Below are 15,426 nucleotides of genomic sequence, written 5' to 3' on the forward strand. Positions count from 1 at the left end.
ACTGGGATGAGGGCTCCTAATACCACCGTTTTGATGACCTAAGAGGTTTTACGAGGAGCCTGAGCTCTTCCCTCCTAATGTTAACGCAAGCCTTACGTTGCTTATTTTGGCACTTCAGAATAAAAGAAAATATCTGAAGAAAAATAATTACGAGAAGGCATGCAAAGATGTGGAAATCAAAGAATAAAGCCACCTTATGGCAAGCAACATATTTTGGTTATTGACTACCCAGGGCAGTGAACAAAAATCCAAACCATATTAAGACGTGACTCTTCAAGCGAATAACCACACAAAGAGATTTTCTTAAATTTTCCACAGCAGTATTCCCATCAGCAGTGTAACTTACAAACTGCTTTTCCCCTAACTCTGGGGCTGCCTCACGATGACCAGGTGTTTAAAATCACATTCCTCTCGCTCCCGGTTTACCGGCTAAAGACGTGATTTCGATTCGAGAGAGCGAAGTGCTCCGCAGAGGTACAGGTAAAAGGTCTGCTACAGCTGGAGCATTAGCCTTGGGCCCCCGCTCGGGCTGGAGGGGTGGACACCGGGCACCTTTGTCTGCGCCCTGCTTCCCTGGACCCGGGCCGAGCGGCGCGGGTGGGGGCGCGGGCCCCGGCCCTGTCCGGGGAAACGCACGGCGAGGGCGGCCCGGCCTGGAAGCTGGAGGTCAGCGGCGGCGCGGTGGGCCCCCTCCCACGGGAGCCGCGCCAGGTCCCAGCAAGAGCCGGGCGGGATCGCTATTGTTTTTGGCGAGCACATAAATCCCCGCGCCGACCCTCTGTGCACCCAGGTTTCCTCCCGGAGGCCATTCGGTTTCCTCTGAGGCCCTATATAGAGGCCCTGGGCCCAAGCTGAGGAGAGCTGCACGCCCGCTCCGGCCTCCCGGACAAGTCTAGGCTCGGAGCGCGTCTCGCCCCAGGTCTCCGCAGCCCGAGGCGTCAGGGGAGGTGAGAGAGGGAGATTGCTCCCCGGGGCAAGGAGAAGGCGGCGGGGGCGCGCGGGGACGAGGGGCTGCGGCGTGCTGGCGGCCACGGGGAGGAGGAGGATCCGCTTCTCCGGGGTTTCCCTGACGCCAGCAGCAGCGCCCGGCGCGCGCGCCCCGCGACACTCCGCGGCTCCGGGCAGGGAAGGGGGAAGGGAGCGGGCCCGCCGCCGCGGCCGGCGAGGCGGCAGCCGGGATTGGAGCGGGGGCGGGCCGCTCGCGGAGCCGAGGGGGTGCGGGCGAGAGAGGCGCGCGCTTGCGCGTGCGCGGGTGTGCGCGCCCGGGGCCCCCGCCCCCCACCCCCGCCGCCCGCGGTCTCCGCCCCCCTCGCGCTGGTGTGTGGAGTCGGAGTCGGCGGCGGGTGGCGGCGCCTGGAACCTGGAGACCGACCCCCCCCACCCCCCGGTCCGGAATGTACTGACTCCCCCTTCTCTGCTCTCCTCCCCTCTCCGCCCCCCTGCAGGAGGGAGGCGCCCCCGAGTCTCCCCTCCCGCGAGAGGGGCCGCGCAGGCCGGGCCGGGCGGAGCAGCGGCGGCGGCGGCCGCGGGAGCCGAGCCTGCAACGAGGGACCGGCTGAAGCGCGCGGGAGGGAAGGAGGCGAGGGCTCCGCGGCGCTGGCGCCGCCGCCGCTGCCGCCGCTCGTGGGGCAGAGATGGCGGCGGAGCGGGGAGCCCGGCGACTCCTCGGCACCTCCTCCTTCTGGCTCTGCTGCCTGCTGCTGCTCGGGCGCCCGGCGCCCGCCGCGGCCGCCAGGAGCGGCTCCCCGCCGCAGTCACCAGGTAAGCGGGGGCGCGGGCCCTAGAGGAACGGGGTAGGGGCGGGGGCGCGGCACCCGCACCGGCGGCTGCGGTGTTTTTGTTTAGGATCCTGGAGGAAACGTGCAGGAACTTCTCTGCCGCGGCTCAGGTTGCCAAAGAGAAAGGGGGTCGCGCGGGGCGGAGAGTGAAGTAGGCGGGCGGGGGCGCCGCCGGGGGAGGGGCGGCCGCGGGGGCGCGTCGGGGGCTCCCGGGTCTAGTTCTGCGCTTTGTACCCGGAGGCAGGTTCACCCCTCGCCTCCCTCCCCTCCCCCAGGCTCATCCCACTTGTAAGAGTGGGACATTCTTGTGCTCACACAAGCACCAGTAGAGGCCACTACACACCTCATTAAATAAACAATCGCACGGCCAATTCATTAATTTTCAGGAAAGGAAGGGGGAGGGGGGGGCTTGAACTCCACATTCCCTGACCAGGGATTTCCCAGCTGAAGTCCCAGAGAAGCGCTGGCTGATCTCGAGGGACTCCTCGTGCGGGGATTGTAGCCCCGAGGCTGCGGAAGAGAGGGTGTCAGAGGGGCACAATTGCCTCCTCACAACCCCTGTTGTTGACTTAACTATGAGGGCGCCTTGGAGAACCGCTCCAACTGATTATATCTGTTAGTGTTTCCGTTATGAGATGCCTCTTCTTTCCTGGGGGTTACGAGGATATTTACAGCCTGGTGATTGCTCTTAACCCAGGGAATTGTCTAAACACTGGATTTTAAGTACTTTATGTTTCCAAGTGGCAATATATATATTTAGCCTGAAAAGCCTTTTTCGGGTGTTATTTTTAAATATCATTGATTATTGAAATTACCTGCATCCCTATTTATTTAAGGGAGCGAATGGACCAAACGCCAAGCCTGCCTGTAGACCTCACAGCATAATACGTTGAGAAGAAGCGGGACACACGCAGCAGTTGAAGGGCAAATTAGCATATAATCTGTTTAAATTGTTTGACCAAGGTGGTATATCACAAAACTTGACAAAACTCTCACCTACTAGTATGATATCTGAACTATTTGCATTTGAAAGTCATCTGATGGGGAAAGTGGCAGCTTCTAATCGCTGAACCTTTACTTGTTTTTCCTATTCATAGTGAATAGGGTTTAAAATCACGCTGCAAATGTAACTTTACTGATAAACTTTCTTTTGATTTTCTTGCAGAATATTATTAGCTCATGGCTTTTGTCAGTGTTAAAGCTTTAACTGTGAATACCAATGGGCGTTATCTAAACAGCAGTATAAATAACTGTTTTAGTATCAAACTTGCACTTGCACATTCAGCCTGTACCTAGTTCAGAATACACATTTTGGGCCTGAACTGTAGGTAACTGATCCAACCTTTCTATTCTTGGGGATGGGCAAGTAACATGTAACTATTTTGGAAGACAAATTCCTTCTTGCTCTTAATTTATATGTAGTTCATATTATGTATGTGTTAGGTAATTGGTGGAGTTTGTTTAGAATTTTGTCAGTAATTTTGAAAGTAAAGTGCTAATAATTCTATCAGGTTAATGAAAGTAATGTAAGCAGTCTGTTAGAAGTGGTTGAAATATCTATTTCAACATTGATTCAACTGATGAGCTTTTATTTTGTGCTGAGGAGGTGCAGGCATTGCTTAAAATGTGTGTCCTACCTTCCTGGAGCTTTGAGTCAGGTGAGTGGGTGGGAAGGATAGTCATTAAAGTGCTGATTATGTAATTAAGTAATTGTGATTAACACTAGAAAGGAGAAGAAGAGTGTTTGAGAAAGTGTATACTGCAGGGACCTAACCTATTGGGGTGTCAGAGTATCTGAGAAGTGAGATCTGAAGGGTGAGTAGGACTGGAGGCTGGGAGGCTCGCAACTAGTTAGTGATATAGTGGCAACTAGAACACAGATCTGATTCTTTTTTTTTTTTTTTCCTTCAGTGTTTATTTATTTTTGAGAGAGAAAGAGCACAAGCAGAGGAGAGGCAGAGAGGGAGACACAGAATCCAAAGCAGATTCCAGGCTCTGAGCTGTTAGCACAGAGCCTGATGTGGGGCTCGAACTCACGAACTGTGAGATCATGACTTGAGTCTGATGCTTAAATGACTGAGCCACCCAGGCGCCCCAGTACACAGATCGGATTCTTGGTTCAGAGTGCTTTTCCCAAGCCACCTTGCCTCATTTCAAAAGTGAAAGGAATAACGGCAATAAGGAGGGGCTGGTCAGTTCTGTCATACGCTGTGGAGAGATCAAAGGAATTGAAAACTGAGTAAGTGGCAACTGAAACAAGTGGTCAGTAAATCACATGTCATTTGTCAGTGGTTTTAATTTTTTTATTTTTGGAGAGGGGTAGACTCAGAGACCTTTTTGTAGGGGATTACAGTGAGTAGGTGGTAGGGGATGGAGGTATTTGGTAGAAAAAGGAGAAAATTATAGAGCGTGGGACAACAGGATAAATGGAGTGGCTTTCCAGTCTAGGGTACACGTTGAGGAGGACAGAGAAGTGGAGGAACTGGTGATAGAAAATGGTCAGCTGTGGTGGAGGGTTAGAAATGATTAGGCATTTAGGCACACTATTTTAGGAAGGAAGGAAGGGGAGATTTGATGGGTAGGGACCTAAGGAAAGACATCAGGGCAGAGCAGCCTGCCTGAGCAGTGCAAGTCTTCTCTAATCAGAGTGAGGGTTAAGGAACGGCCATTCCGTAGAATTGAGATGCTAGAATGGGGAAAGTTAGGAAGTCAGCTCAGCTAAAATCAGTTTGAATATCAAGTAGACTAGATCAGCTATTTCCACACTTTGTCCAGCAACTTTCTGTATGCCAAGAGCAGAATTAGTGAAGTTTTAATCCAGTATTGGTTGCTTATGAGTTAGTTGAAACACGTAGAAACCTTTTAAAAAAACTTTTATTAGGGTAGTCCAGTATTCCATTCCTTGGTCAGAATGCAAAGAAGTATTTGATGCAGTGCCACAATGGTGGTGAGGTTAGCCTTGACCTAGACATCAGAGGTTTTCTGTAGAGGTCCTGTAGCCTAATTGCTCACTTAAGGGAAGAATCCTCTTGTCAGCATCTTGCATAGATGACTCTGTATGCACTGTTTACTTGGTGATGTGATTCATTACCTCACAGGGTGGTCTATTCCTGTTTTGAATAACTTCTGTTAGTAAAACTTTGCTTTATGCAGTACATTTAACTTTAATTTTCACCCTTCCCACCCTTCTTGATTTTTCCCCCCTTTTCTCTGGCCTATTTTGACATCACCCTATCTCTAATTCATCCCTTACTTTTGTGATCAGTTGTTATTCAAGTTTTTCTTTCTCTCCCTCATTAAATTTGGGTATCAAAGTTGATCTCATTCTGCTTGTCTTCACTTGCTACCTGTAAGCTAATGACTCTCCTAGACCACTTTTCTTTATGTACGACTCAGTAGCTTCACTGAATAGGCACCTTACATCATACGATACAGAAGGTAAAACTCATTTTTGTTCCTCTTCTCTCCTCCTTCCTTCATCCCCTTTCTCTAGACAATAACAAACCAGTTCGTGGCCCAGGGTTCTCACATTTTTGAATGATTGCATGGACTTGTCTTCCTGTGTTACCTGTCTTGGGCATCTCTGTTTGCCATTCACCTAAGTTGAGGTCTAGAAGTCATCCTGGACCCTCCCATGTCCCTCATTCCTATAGCCAATACTTCTATTTGATTTTTACCTCCTAGATCTTTCTTGAATCTGAATCTTTTCCTCATCATCTCCACTGAGACTAACAATAGTGGTCTTATAATTAATCTCTTTATCTCCACTGTTACCCTCCAGACATCTGTCCTCCAGCTGGAATGAGTTTTTTTATGTCCTTTTCTGAGCTTGCCACACTCCTACTTATAGTCTCTTATTAGTGTTCCACAGCTTGAGTGTTAGAGTCTAAACTCCTTGGTCTGGAGATTGTGAAGGCCCTTTGTGTTTTTTACCACGGCCTCTCCCATCCTCCAGTTTAAAGCCTCGCCTGTTGGCACCTGTAATGTGTACCTGGTGTTCTGCCACATCAGATTTACTGCAGGGCTTCATGTTCCCATGCCTTTGACATGCTGTCCTTTCTTCTTGTTAACGCCACTTCCCACCTTGTCTACTTCTGAAGTTCCTATTCATCATTCCGTGAATTTTTCTCTACCATCCCACTGCCCAAAGAGAGGTAGAGTCCTCATTCTCTGTATTCCCATGGCTTTTGAGTACTTTTTGTCTTGTGGTATTTTCTTGTCTCCTCCAGTAGTCTGAACCTCTTGAGGTTTGGGACTTCTCTTATTTACCTTTTGTGTAGCTAGTGTAGCATAAGCATCTGGCAGAGGGGGTAACCAGTAAATGTTTGTTGAATGAATGTTGAATTGCCTTTGTTTCTACCCCTTAGGGCCATATAGCACAACTGGTTTCTTTATATGATGGCCTTTCATGTGTCTAATCACAACATTTGTGTGTAAGAATGTCACTTTCCCCTCCTTCTCCTTTTTTTTTTTTTTGAAAAAATTTTAATGTTTATTTTTGAGAGAGAGCGAGAGACAGAGTGCGACTGGGGGAGGGGCAGAGAGAGAGGGAGACATGGAATCCAAAGCAGGCTCTAGGCTCCAGGCTGTCAGCACAGAGCTGGATGCGGGGCTCGAACTCATGAACCGTGAAATCATGACCTGAGCTGAAGTTGGACGCTTAACCAACTGAGCCACCCAGAAGCCCCTCCCCCCCTTCTCCTTTCTAAATTAATTGTCCTTTATTCCTTCAGCCACTCTTCACATTACCTAGTTGTCTGCCCCTTTGTGAGTTTGGTCATCCTCTTGATATGCTATGGTTTTAGCATTTATTACCTTTGTCATCTTTGGGAAGATCAGTGATTTTACTGAGTCTTCTGTAAATAGAGACTGATGCTTGCCTAACAGGATGAGGCATAAAAGAGTGTAGATTTCCAGGAGGAATGTTCAGAGGAGATAAGAAATGTGGCTATTCTTAGCAGACCGTATGAAAACTAGTATGTGATATGGGATAGAGAAAAAAGACTTAGGGTATGAGGCAGAGGATTTGGGATATGACTCCTGGTTCCATGCTTTTTGTATCTGATGGGGGCTATAGGCAGGCAAGAATAATACCTTGCTTATGTAACTGGATTCTCAGAAAAATGAAATGTGAAACTGCTTACAAACTGTAAAGTACTGTATCTTTGTGGGATGGTTTTAATATTTCTTTATGAACTTTTTAAAACGGTAATTCTGTTAAATTTTTGAAAGTGTAGATTTTTTTTCTGTTGGCTTAATTGATCATTGTTGGTTTCTTTATAGGTTTTCTGTACATTAATAACAAATATTGGGATAATGTTAATCTCATTACATGTGGAGGCTTTGGGCTCTATTTAATAGTCTTTTCCCAAACATTGTATTTTATTAGTGATTTTTGTGTGGTTGGGAGGTATTTACCGTGTCATCGGTAGGTATTTTGGCTTCTAGGTAAAATCACATCAGTAACAGAAGAAATGACCATAGATAAGATCAGATTGACCAGATTAGCTACTTGAGGTTAGGAAAAATCTAGTGTTTATGATTTTAAAACATTGACTTTGCCATGGACCACAAGCCAGTGAAAGATATTACAATATAACCCAAATTTTCGATTCATTGAGAATGAAAAGAGTTTTTTGATTAAAATTTTTTGGATATAGAGACAAAGGTCATTTAGAACCACTGGTGTAATCTTGGCATATTTCTTTCTCGTTTCTGTTAATATGGCACATCATTGTTACATTATAATCATAGTATATGTACAACTTTATATGTAGATGTTCTCCCTTAATGGTTATGCCAGCCAGGTTTTGGTTGCTACATTATCTTTAATTAATTAATATTTATTTTTAATTTTTGTTTATTTCTGAGACAGCGTGAGTGTGGGAGGTGCAGAGAGAGAGTGGGGTGACAGAGGATTTGAAGAGGGCTTTGTGCTGATAGTAGAGAGCCCGCTGTGGGACTTAAACTCACCAACCGTGAGATCATGACCTGAGCTGAAGTCAGACCCTCAACTGACCGAGCCACTTAGGCTCCCCTTAAATAATTTTATTTAAAAAAATTTATTTTAAGAATAATTAAATATATGTTTGAAGTAAAACAACATAGAATTAAAGTATCACTTCTACCAACAAATCCCGTTTTTACCCATAAATAACCACTTTGAGTATTTTTTCTCCTGCATTTACATATGTATGTGTAGTTTTATTTTTTACACATAAGCAGGATCATACTATCTATTGCTTTCCAACTTCATTTTGTTAAATAAGTGTATTCATTTTTTAAGTTTATTTATTTTGAGAGAGAGAGGGAGAGAGCATGTGTGTGCACACGCATGATTGGGGGAGGGGCAGAGAGAGAGAATCCCAAGCAGGGTCCACGCTGTCAGCACAGAGCCTGATGTGGGGCTTGATCTCATGAAAGATGAAGTCATGACCTGAGCCAAAATCAAGAGTCAGATGCGTAACCGACTGAACCATCCAGGTACCCTGATTTTTTTTTTTTTTAATTTAACAATGTGTTGGAAATCTTTCCAGTATGTATAGATTTTCCTGTAGCCATTATTGAAAATGTCTGTATAATATTCCAGTGAATGAATATGACATTAATAGTGACCAATAAAAGTGATATTTATTGAACACTCACTGAACTATAGGCATTTTGCCAAACTCTTTTACATGCATTTGATTCTTTATGCCACTTTGTAAGGCAGATGGTAATATCCAGCCATTCTACAAATGTGAAGAAGTTGGCATTTGAATCCAGGTCTTTTCAGCTCCAAAGCTATGCTCTTTATTATACTGCATACCTCTGCTGGTATTCTCCTGTTATGGATGTTGAAGTTGTTTTTAGAATTGTGCTATAATAAAGAATGCGGTCATGGACATCTTCCTGCCTGTGGTCTTTCGTTTTATATTTTGGATCCCCACAAATGGGGTTATTGGTGAAAAGATAATTTTTGTGTGTATATGAGAGTCAAGGTTGCATTTTTTATAGAAGAGCAATGATATCATTAAGAATAATATCATTTACTAGGACTTGTACAACTTTTGCAAGACAGTTTCACCTCTGATTTGAACTTTGAGTACTTAAGTCCATTATTTTAAAATGCAGGTCCTATAGCTTTTCTGTTTCATCTGTTAACTGCAGGGGTTAATTACCAAATTAATAGGTAATCTGAAAGGTCCTTTCTACCTTCAAGTTTCTATAACTCTGAAGTCTATAAAATTGAGTGGTGGATATCTAAATGACCTCTATTTAGTTCTTGTGCTTGAACACTGATCATTTCTGTTCTTGGATGCAAGAATTAACCTTTTGTCATTCTTTAGAGGTCGTGTTATTGTACATTTTTTTTTCTGGTATGAAGTTGGATATGATTGGAGAAATCTTTTAAGTTGCTTGTAAAGGATTGTGTGTGATTTTGTGTAAAAATGGATTTATTGGTGATTTCAAGAAATGAAGATTTAAGTGTTAAGAAATTGTGAGATATTTTAAGTTGCAGTGTTACTTGCAACATTAGATGCTTATTCTTAGGCTTATAAGTGATACAAAGTAAATTGCCAAGGTTATAGATCTGACTGAAACCAGCCGATTTTGATTCCTCCTTTGGATTCCCTTATGTAAAGAAAGGGGAGAGAGAGGAATGGATGTTTTATATTGTAGACATTAGTACTTAAATTCTTCTTGAAAGAAGTTGGTAGTTGGCAACCTGAAAATCAGATGTGTGGCTTTTTTGCTTCTTAAAAAGAACCATGAAGGGGTGCATGGGTGGCTCAGTCGGTTAAGCCGCCTTTGGGCTCAGGTCATGATCTTGCAGTTCATGGGTTCCAGCCCTGCATCGGGCTCTGTGCTGACAGCTCAGAGTATGGAGCCTGCTTCAGATTCTGTGTCTCTCTCTCTGATCCTACCCTGCTTGCACTCTGTATCTCTCTCTCTTTCAAAAATAAATACACATAAAAAAACTTTAAAAAATGAACCATGAAAATAAGCCCTTTAAAATTATTTTATAGCAAGAATTTTTATTTTTTAAAGTTTGTTTATTTTGAGAGACAGAGATAGCATGAGTTGGGGAGGGGCAGAGAGGGAGGGGGGAACAGAGAGAGAGAGAGAGAGAGAGAGAGAAAGAGAAAGAGAGAATCCCAAGTAGCACAGAGCCCGACGTGGGGCTTGAACCCACGAAACCATGAGATCATGACCTGAGCCGAAACCAAGAGTCAGATACATAACTCACTGAGCACCCAGGCACCCCTAGAACAAGAATTTTTAAATTTAATTTTCTAGACAGACAGTTTTTCTGTAGCCAAAACTAAAAATTTAGGTAATTTTGGCTAGTTGCAAATATTATATTGATGGCTAATTATGCTCTGTAGAGATACTAAGGTGAATTGTACTAATGGTTTCTTTCCTTAGGAAGCCTTAGTCTAATAGCAGAGATAAGACATACTCAGAGATAATAGATAACTTAATTTGGAGGGAGAAAGTGTCATTACTGCTGTAGGTGGAAGTACAAATTCTGGAATCACTGTATTACTGTTAATCAAGTAATAGTGCTACTTTTCTCGTAATTTTGGTTCTATAGCGTTAGAGTAGTCCTAACTTAGTTTTACCAAGTCGGTAGACTAGAATTCTCAGAGGGGGTTATTTTTCATTTCCTCTAAGTGTTATGGTTACTGGAATGTTTGAATATATGAGAAATCTAATAGTGAGCTGTCTGGGGGTGCAGCTACTTCCATGACCTCAGGAATCCCGAGATTGATTATACTGGTTTTCAGGATTTATTATTGGTCAGTAATAGCCAGTAAAACTTGGTGATAAGTCCTGGGCAAAGGGAATTTTTGACATGATACTACATGGAAATTGGATACAGAATATTTGTTTTTCAGCTGTAGAGTAAGTGAATTAAAGAAATCACTTAGATATATTTATATTTATATACATATATACGTTATATGTTTATATACATACAGACCTTATATACATAAGGTATAGTTAAGTTGGTAGCATTATAATGTACAAATTTAGGGACAGAATAACAAATTATGTTTTATTGATAACCTTTTATTCATAGCATAACTTTTAATGTAACATTAAAATTTTTGTAAAATTTAAGGAATTTTTTTGCTGGTTATTGAATGTGTTACAAGTTTGAGGTGGGGTTATTGTGTTATTTTTTTAGTATTTTAATTTATTTTTTGAGAGAGCAGAGTATAAGCAGGGGAGGGGCGGAGAGAGAGGGACAGAGGCTCTGAAGCAGGCTCTGTGTTGACAGGCTGCTAGCAGTGAGCCTGATATGGGGCTTGAACTCACGAACTGTGAGATCATGACCTGAGCCAAAGTCAGACACTCAACCAACTGAGCCACCCAGGCGCCCCAGGGTTATTGTGTTAAATTGATGTAGTGTTACCTTAAGTATCCAAGGGATTGTGGGTATGCTTCTTACGGCAATAACCCCTTTATTAATAATCTACCTCACCTACATAGAATTCAACCAATATGCACCCTTACCTCTAGAATATAACTGAAGATTAGGGAGTAAAAGAAATAATTTTCAAAGTCTGTGCAACGAAGTAGGTAAGTTTCTCAGAATCCCAAAGGTCCTTGTTTAGAGCCTATTTACCTTAAATTCACGTGCAGCTCTAACAGATTGTACTGTCTGATTTCTAATTCCATTGCTGATCAAAAGTGGGTAGAAGCTATCTTGGGAATGCCCCTTAACAACAGCAAGTTGTGTCCTTTGTAAGGAGGAAGATTCAAAATAAGATTATAAATGAGACCTCCCCTAAACAGAAATAATTGTCTCAGCTATGTTAAGGAAAGTTTCTTACCCTGTCACCGCTAATGGATTTTGCCTGCCCCTTGCTCTTTCTTTTCCCCTCATACTATAGGTAGTTGCTGACTGGGAGATATATCTTCCCTTAGAAATCTCTGGAGTCTGAAACAAACAAACAAAAAAACAAAAAGAAAAAAGAAATTTCTGGAGTCTCATCTCATCTCAAACTAATATGGGCTGGGTTGACCCCTGAGGTGGGAGAACAGGAAATGTGCATAGGAAGAGGTGAGGCGTCAGGGCAGGGTTCCTGCTCTGCTGGTCCCTGCCCCTCTGGCTGTGGAACTTATCTTTACTAGCAGCATCTCTAACCCTTGTTGCTAAAATATGTATTGAATACGTATATGAATTTTTAATTTTTATGTAAAATAAAAAGGGAAATCATACACTTCAACCTTTTCCCCAGGGATCATCACTCTTGATAGCTATGGACTTTCTGTTTTATATGTACAATTATCTTAACTATATAATTATATAATTAATATATATATAAACTAACAAGTTGGGTTGTGCTGTGCATACTGTCTTCCAGCTTGCTTTAAGGACATCTTTCTGTGTGAGTACATATAAATTTATCACACCTGTTTTGATAGCCGTATGGTATTTTTATAGATTTTTAAAAATTTATTTAGCCAGTTTCATTTTGATGCTCCCCATTTTTTTATTGTGAACATATTCAGTGAACTCATTTGTACAAATGTCTTTGTGCATATGTTCAAATGTATTATAGAAAAAGTCTGTAGTTGTGACATTGTAGGGTAAAAGAGCACATGTGTTAAAATGTTTGATAGTTATTTTCCAAATTTTTCTCCAAAAGACTGACTTATTCTCCTGTCAGCAGCAAGTGAGACAGTGCTTGTTTCCCCACACATTTGCCAGCATACTAGTTATTTTCAGACTTATTAGTCTTGCCAGTTCGATCGGTGAAGAAAGTATTATCTCTTTAAATTTTATATCTTAAAATTGTTAATGGGGACGCCTGGGTGTCTCAGTCGGTTAAGCCTCCAGTTCTTAATTTTGGCTCGGGTCGTGATCTCACAGTTCCTGGGATTGAATCCTGTGTTGGGCTGTCAGTACAGAGCCTCCTTGGGATTCTCTCTCTCCCTTTCTCTCTGCCCCTCCCACTTTCTCTCTCAAAATAAATACATAAACTTAAAAAAATTGCTAATGGAGTTGAGCATCTTTTCAGATTTTTATTCATGGTTTTTTTCTGAGAATTGTCTATTCAGGTTTTTTGTTCATATTCCTATATTATTTCTTGAATCATAGGTTCACTTATAAACATAAATTAAACAATACATAATTAAGAATGGGAACAATTTAAAATTTTATAATTGTTAAAACTCTCATGGATGCTTGCAGTTTTCAACTTAATGAAGAAGTGAACTGAGAAATCAAGTCAGTCTGCTTATCTGACTTCTGCTGACCACTGCTCATGTTCACTTAATATGGTTTCGTAAGCTCTCAAACTATTCTATTTTGAAGGGAAATAAGTTAAATATTTTATTCATTGATTTGAGTGAAAAATAGGAATTGAAACAGATCCAATACCTCTTTTAAGACAGGACGAGCAATTTTGGTTCACAGTGAGTAAGTTCAGTTAATCAAATACTTGAATGTCAGTTTGGCTCAAGGTACTAAGTGGTTTCAAGTGGAAAATGGATTAAGAATGTAGCAGGAGAGACAAGTTTGAGGGACAGGGTATGATTTCCATTTTGGACACCTTGAGCCTGAGGTGCCAACAGAACATCTCTGTAAAGACATTACAGAATTAGGCTCAAGTGAGAAACATGACTAGACCCCTGGCTAGAAATGTAGGTTCAGGGGGCAACTGGGGATGGCTCAAGTTGGTTGAGCGTCCAACTTCAGCTCAGGTCATGAGCTCCTGGTTTGTGAGTTTGAGCCCCACATTGGGCTCTGTGCTGACAGTGAGGAGCCTGCTTGGGATTCTCTCTCTCTCGCTCCTCCCTCCCCACCTTCAAAATAGATAGATAAACTTAAAGAAATGTAGGTTCAGGAATTATATGGATAGAGCTTCAAGTCATGAAGCTAGATCATATCACTGAGGAAGGAAAAAGAAAACAGAGGGCAAAAAGACTTGAGCATAGTTGGGTGTCCAAAGGAAGGGAAATATTACCCTGTCTACAGAAGAAAAGGACTTAGAGTCAGAGATATGTAACATAATAAAGTTCATTTCACCTGTGGATATCTTATTCACAAACATCTGTCTGACTGAATGGGACAGTGCAAAAGTAATATTGGTTCTTTTCCCTACTTGCATGGCATAGCCTGGGTTAGAGTGCTAGGCAAGGAGAGGGGAGGCTTCCAAACACCATTCTGAACAACTTTAAATTAAAAAAAAAAAATATATATATATATATATGTGTATGTTTATACGTATATATATTCACTTACCATCCTGCTGGACTGAGGTAAAAGGTGAATGAGTAAATCTATGTATGTGCTTTGAACAGAACCTAGTTTATCTTGATCATTCATTAAATGTAAACCACTGTTATTGTTGTTTTTATTTTATAAACTGGTGGAGAGCCTAGCTAAAAATACGTGAAAATTAGATAGTGCTTATGTAATTTGTTCTGTATTTTTACTTGATGGCTGTATATATAATTAGATTGTTAAATGAGGGTGCATATGTTGAGGACAAGGATTTGTTTAGTTTGGAGTATTTGGTTAAAATCTTAGAGGAGGTAGGACTTGACTTGGTTTTGAAGGCTTTTTAGATGGGTAAGTTTTTTTGGCAAGGGGGATGAAGTAAAGCACAATAGGGATCAAGGCAGAGTCAAGGCAAAACCAGTTGAAATGTTCTTGATCAGTAAACTATTTCTTGAAAGGTTCATTTTCTTTTTATTTTAAAGTTTATCATTTGTTATGAAGTGGAGAGGTGATTTCTCACCTGCTAAGAAGGTCGTAGGCCAGATAATCTTGTAAAGATTGTGATGCTAAAAAAGAAGCTGGAGACAGTGTTTATTGCAATTTAACACCTGAAAATTAACCTTATCATTACATACCTGCTTTTTAAGACTTTGTTTATCTCCTGGTAGATGTTATAGGCATCTTTTATGAAACATTGATTTGTCTGAAGTTTATTCAAAGTTACAAAAATAAGCTTCAGGATAATGTGTATTGTGAAGTTCTGAGAAGTTAATTTTTTCCACTTTTGAAGAAATGTTTGTTTTTAAAACATTTTTGTGGAAGCTTTGTAGGGGAGTGAACTTCTTTCTTCAGAGTAGCTGTAGTTAAGTAGAGATTTTGCAGCTTCAGAATTAGTTTTATTTGTCAGTCATTAAAATTTGTGGGTAAGAAGTATCCGATAACATTGTGGTAATAACTTGGTAGTCAGTTCCATTTTGTGCACATTTAAGTTTTAAAATTTGCCTCTGCATATGCACGACAACTTGATCTTGATATCAGATTCCTGTGTCATAGTCTTTTTCTTTCAAAACTCCCTGAACAGTTCTTTCCCTCCTCTCTACATTTAATGTTGTACATAGTATTAATATCTACTAGATCTCTTTAATTTTTTAATCTGTATATTTGTAGAATTTTTTTTAGTGTGTGGACTTTGAGATCTAGAAATTTCACCAGGCTCTGACTAGGTGGGAGTTTATTAATTGATTTTTTTTTTTTCAATCTGGTACAGTGGAGCTGCATTTTAGTTAGGCATTAGATTTAAAGTCTGTAAGTTGAAATGTTCTTGATCAGTAAACTATTTCTTGAAAGGTTCATTTTCTTTTTATTTTAAAGAAATAAAAATAAAAAGACTGCCTATTATTAGACTGCCTATTATTACATTTCCCTTTA

At 41.8% G+C, this 15,426-nt stretch overlaps 1 protein-coding gene across 9 annotated transcripts in view; it reads left to right on the forward strand.

Annotated features, from left to right (window-relative positions):
- Positions 1–803: 803 nt before the first annotated feature.
- NEO1 (neogenin 1) overlaps positions 804–15,426 on the forward strand; it is a 243,552-nt gene continuing 228,929 nt past the window's right edge. For 3 of the 9 annotated variants that reach the window (XM_086711173.1, XM_086711175.1, XM_086711178.1), the window contains exon 1: positions 1,388–1,761. In XM_086711173.1, coding sequence (XP_086567299.1) covers positions 1,635–1,761 — 127 coding nt within the window. In that variant the 5' untranslated portion in view covers positions 1,388–1,634. Of the gene's footprint in view, positions 948–1,376; positions 1,762–15,426 lie in introns of those variants that run through there. The other 6 variants (XM_086711171.1, XM_086711176.1, XM_086711172.1 and 3 more) reach the window with 5 other exon arrangements.

This window comes from Puma concolor, chromosome B3 (assembly GCF_028749965.1).
Source record: "Puma concolor isolate L17-30 chromosome B3, mPumCon1.1.hap2, whole genome shotgun sequence".
NCBI lineage: Eukaryota > Metazoa > Chordata > Mammalia > Carnivora > Felidae > Puma > Puma concolor.